This window comes from Conger conger, chromosome 1, assembly GCF_963514075.1.
Source record: "Conger conger chromosome 1, fConCon1.1, whole genome shotgun sequence".
Taxonomy (NCBI): Eukaryota; Metazoa; Chordata; class Actinopteri; order Anguilliformes; family Congridae; genus Conger; species Conger conger.
This window is the reverse complement of record NC_083760.1, coordinates 4682369-4686259: the sequence shown is the minus strand read 5'-3', so window position 1 is coordinate 4686259 and position 3891 is coordinate 4682369. Positions and strand designations below refer to the sequence as shown.

Below are 3891 nucleotides of genomic sequence, written 5' to 3'. Positions count from 1 at the left end.
CGGGAGTGGCCAATTGCGAGCGCGAGGGACCGGCGAGGGACTACAGAATATTGGGGCGCGTGAGTGGACCGGGAGCCAATGCACGCGCAGGGGAGGCGTGTCCTCCCCCCCCCTCCCCCCCGCCTCTCTCTCTCTCTCTCTCTCTCTCTCTCTCCTCGAGACCTCCCCGAGCAGGTTGTTGCGTTTTGGGCTCTAAAGCGCCGCGCTCGCGCAGGGAGCCCTCAGTTTTCGAAGTGGAAGCCATGGCTACAACAGCTCAGTATATTCCTCGGAATAACTCTCTGCCTTCCAACCCGCTCATGCATCCGGACTCGGATAGGATGCACCAGGGCACGACCTACCGAGAGGTGCAGAAAATGATGCACCACGAGTATTTGCAAGGACTCGCGGCCACCAACACGGGACATCCGATGACTCTCACGCACCACCAGTGGCTGCCCACGTCCAACACCGACTGGACCAGCGGAACACACATCGGACAACCGGAGCACAAACAATCCGCTGTGCAGGCCACCCGAGAGGACCTGAGCAGCGGCTTTCACCACAGGTCGCACCTGGTTCACCAGCAGACGCAGAGCGGCCACCACGGGTCCTGGGCACCGGCCACGACTCACCACTTGTCCCCGCTGTCTCCCGCATCCAACGGCCACCAGTCGCTGGTCTACTCCCAGCCGGGCTACACGAATCTCAACGCCATGCTGAGTCCGCAGCCGTCCGCGCTCCACCACAGCATGCGGGACTCGCTGCACGAAGACGCGGGTAGCCATGACAACCAGATGGAGTCGCCACAGCAGCCGTTCAGCCACCACCAGGACCACTCGGACGAAGACGCGCCCAGCTCCGACGACCTGGAGCAGTTCGCGAAGCAGTTCAAGCAGAGGCGGATCAAACTCGGCTTCACGCAGGCGGACGTGGGCTTGGCTCTGGGCACCCTCTACGGCAACGTGTTTTCCCAGACCACCATCTGCAGGTTCGAGGCGCTGCAGCTGAGTTTCAAGAATATGTGCAAACTTAAGCCCCTGTTGAACAAGTGGCTGGAGGAGACAGACTCCAACACCGGCAGCCCGACCAACTTGGACAAGATCGCCGCGCAGGGCAGGAAACGAAAGAAGAGAACCTCTATCGAGGTGGGAGTGAAAGGGGCCCTGGAGAACCACTTCTTGAAATGTCCCAAACCGTCCGCGCACGAGATCACCAGTTTAGCGGGAACCCTTCAGTTGGAAAAAGAAGTGGTCCGCGTTTGGTTTTGCAACAGACGACAGAAGGAGAAACGAATGACTCCCATCGGTGTTCCTCACCCGAGCATGGAGGATGTATATTCACAAGCGGAGACGCCTCCGCTACACCACACGCTCCAGAGTCCGGTCCAGTGACTGCTTTCATGAACTAGTCTATTATTTAACAAAAAAAGAAAAGAAAAGGGGAGAACATAATGAATGGACTATGGAATTTACAGTATTTTCTTTTGTTTTTGTTTTCCTTAGGCAAGAGCGAGCGAACGAGAGAGAGACTGAGAGAGAGAAAGAGATTGACTGGCAAGGTGTCGTCGGAGAGTGTGATACGATACGTGTAGATGTGCTGGAAATGGGTTTAAAAATGCATTGATAATAACTGATTTAAAAAAAAAGAAAGAAAAAAAATACACATCACGTGAGTTTTAAGTGAGACAAAGATTTTTATTTACCAAAATTCTATGGAGGAAAAACAAACGAAAAAAAATGTTATAGTCAATTCCACCTTTTTATTCAAAAGGATGCGAATATCTTGAGCGGGGCAATTTTTTTCTTGCTATGTCTTTAAAAAATCTGGTAGATCGCACTTCAGTCTCGGTATTTGCCTAAAGAAAATATCAATAATGAGGCACATGCTCTGTGCGGAGTGTCGTTTTTATATTCTTAAAGTCGTTAATCAGATTCATTATTATTTCTTTAATATATTGATTGTGATGTTTGCTTATTTTCGACAAATTTAACCCACCGTCTTTCCTGTTCTGCAAACTAAACGTATGCCATTTAATTTGTTTTTTTGCTTTATATTAATTATGTAATATCACAGATCAAAACACTAGCCTACCTTTGCCTTCGCGGTGACCCCACGAGTTGGGAATAACATGACGGAAATAATATCTGCTCAATCCTCACAGTTTTCATTTCAGCAAAGTGAAAATGTTCAAAGAATATCACGGCCTTTTGGAAACCAAACAGAGATCAAAAGCTTTGCATTTAACAATGTCGACAGGTGCAAATAGAAGCGAGAACTAAATAGAACAATAAACGGACTACTCAGTTTGAAACTTGTATAATTTTGTCGGTTTTTGTTTTGCTTTTCTTTTTTTTTCTTTTTTTTTGCATGGAGCACTTATTCTTTAACGTTATTGTATTGTTACAATTATGATTCTATTTGTTCATACAATTGTGAAAGTAACTTCTCATTTGTGTAAAATAGCTATTCTCATGTTTACAGTTTCGAGAAGTATTTGACGCTGTCGATCTAAATCGCTGTCAGGCCATTCCAACCAAACCTTTAAACATGATTGGTGAAACACGAAACGGAAGCGGAAAGAAAAATCTCAGGTAACTTAAATGCCCAGGTCGAAGTCTTACTGTTACTCTTTTTTTAATACCTCCCTTTTAAATTTCTTTTCAGCAAGTAGGCACTCCCGGTTATCTTATTTTACTGTACCATTGTATCATACCCAGTATATCCCGAGGAAACGGGGGAAATACTATAACTAAATGTAATGAAGGGACCTGTTTAAGATATATTTATTGTTTTTCTCAGAACAAAAGCAAGGTAAAAGGATAAACTCGTACATTGTGTGTGTTCTTGTTCATGGTCTGGCAGATTCGAATGGACAGCGCGTGCAGGTAAATTCTGCAAAAGGCTACTCAATACAACGCGGAAATACTACTTTCTACAAAACAGATTTTAAAAGATAAAGTTGCCAGGATTATTCCCAATATGTAAATATGTCGAATATGTAAACATATGTATTTGTTTTGAGTTTATTGTTTTGTTTTTGTTTCTTTCCGGGCAGTTTTGTACACTTACTAATTCCAAGAAGATATTTTAATATGATTTCGTTTATGAATTTGACCATTTATATATAAATATATATATATTTATTTCCTAAATGTGTTTGGAGCTTTTTTGTTTAGCTCTTTTAATGATTATGTTGCAGTGGATAAGAAATGTTTTGTTTACTACATTGGTTGTTTGTTGATTGCAAAATGTAGACTGCAAAGTCACATTTATATTTATGTTATAGTAATATTTTATTACTTACATAAAACGTATATACAAGAAAAGGTCTTCTGTCTTTTTTAGTACCAAACTCACTCATCTTCTTTGGTTGTTTAATTATTGTGAAACCGCAAAAAAAAAATGTATGTGTTGCAAAAATTCAAAGCACTCAGATTCTGACCGTGTGTTGTTCTTTGGAGTTTTCTGATTTACCCCCTTATAAAATGTCAGAAACGGAAATGTGTTCAGTTAAAACTGGTAAGCCGTCATGTAAATTAAATTAAGCTTTTTTTGTTTTTTTAACCTAACGATGTGTTGATGTTCTGCTTAAAAGCTTAGCACAGACATACCACATCAAGTTCACACAACCCCAACAGTTGTTCACTTCCGTGTGTAATCGCAGTATTAAATTGTGCAATATTAATACGAAAATGGTTACACTGTCTTGTCATTTTGCCGACGCCACGGTTTCACTTTCTGTTGTGTTCACGGTGTTTAACTATTTATTAAATGGTATTACGTTATCACCCCAAATAAAAGAGTGTGAACAGGGGCACATTATACATAGACAAACCAAAAAGTCAGGTGGAGCGCTTTGATTTCCTTTACCGACAGTAGTTGTTCATTTTATGGTCCGGAAAGTATTCT

At 42.8% G+C, this 3891-nt stretch overlaps 1 protein-coding gene across 1 annotated transcript; it reads left to right on the top strand.

The window, feature by feature from the left end:
- Window positions 1-242: 242 nt before the first annotated feature.
- On the top strand, window positions 243-3675 carry pou3f1 (POU class 3 homeobox 1). The gene has a single exon (XM_061254262.1). The coding sequence runs from the start codon at window positions 243-245 to the stop codon at window positions 1371-1373; it is 1131 nt and encodes a 376-aa protein (XP_061110246.1). The 3' UTR covers window positions 1374-3675.
- Window positions 3676-3891: the final 216 nt, after the last annotated feature.

Excerpts from the sequence above, each read along its gene's own strand:
- pou3f1 (XM_061254262.1), top strand. The coding sequence starts at position 243 with ATGGCTACAACAGCTCAGTATATTCCTCGGAATAACTCTCTGCCTTCC.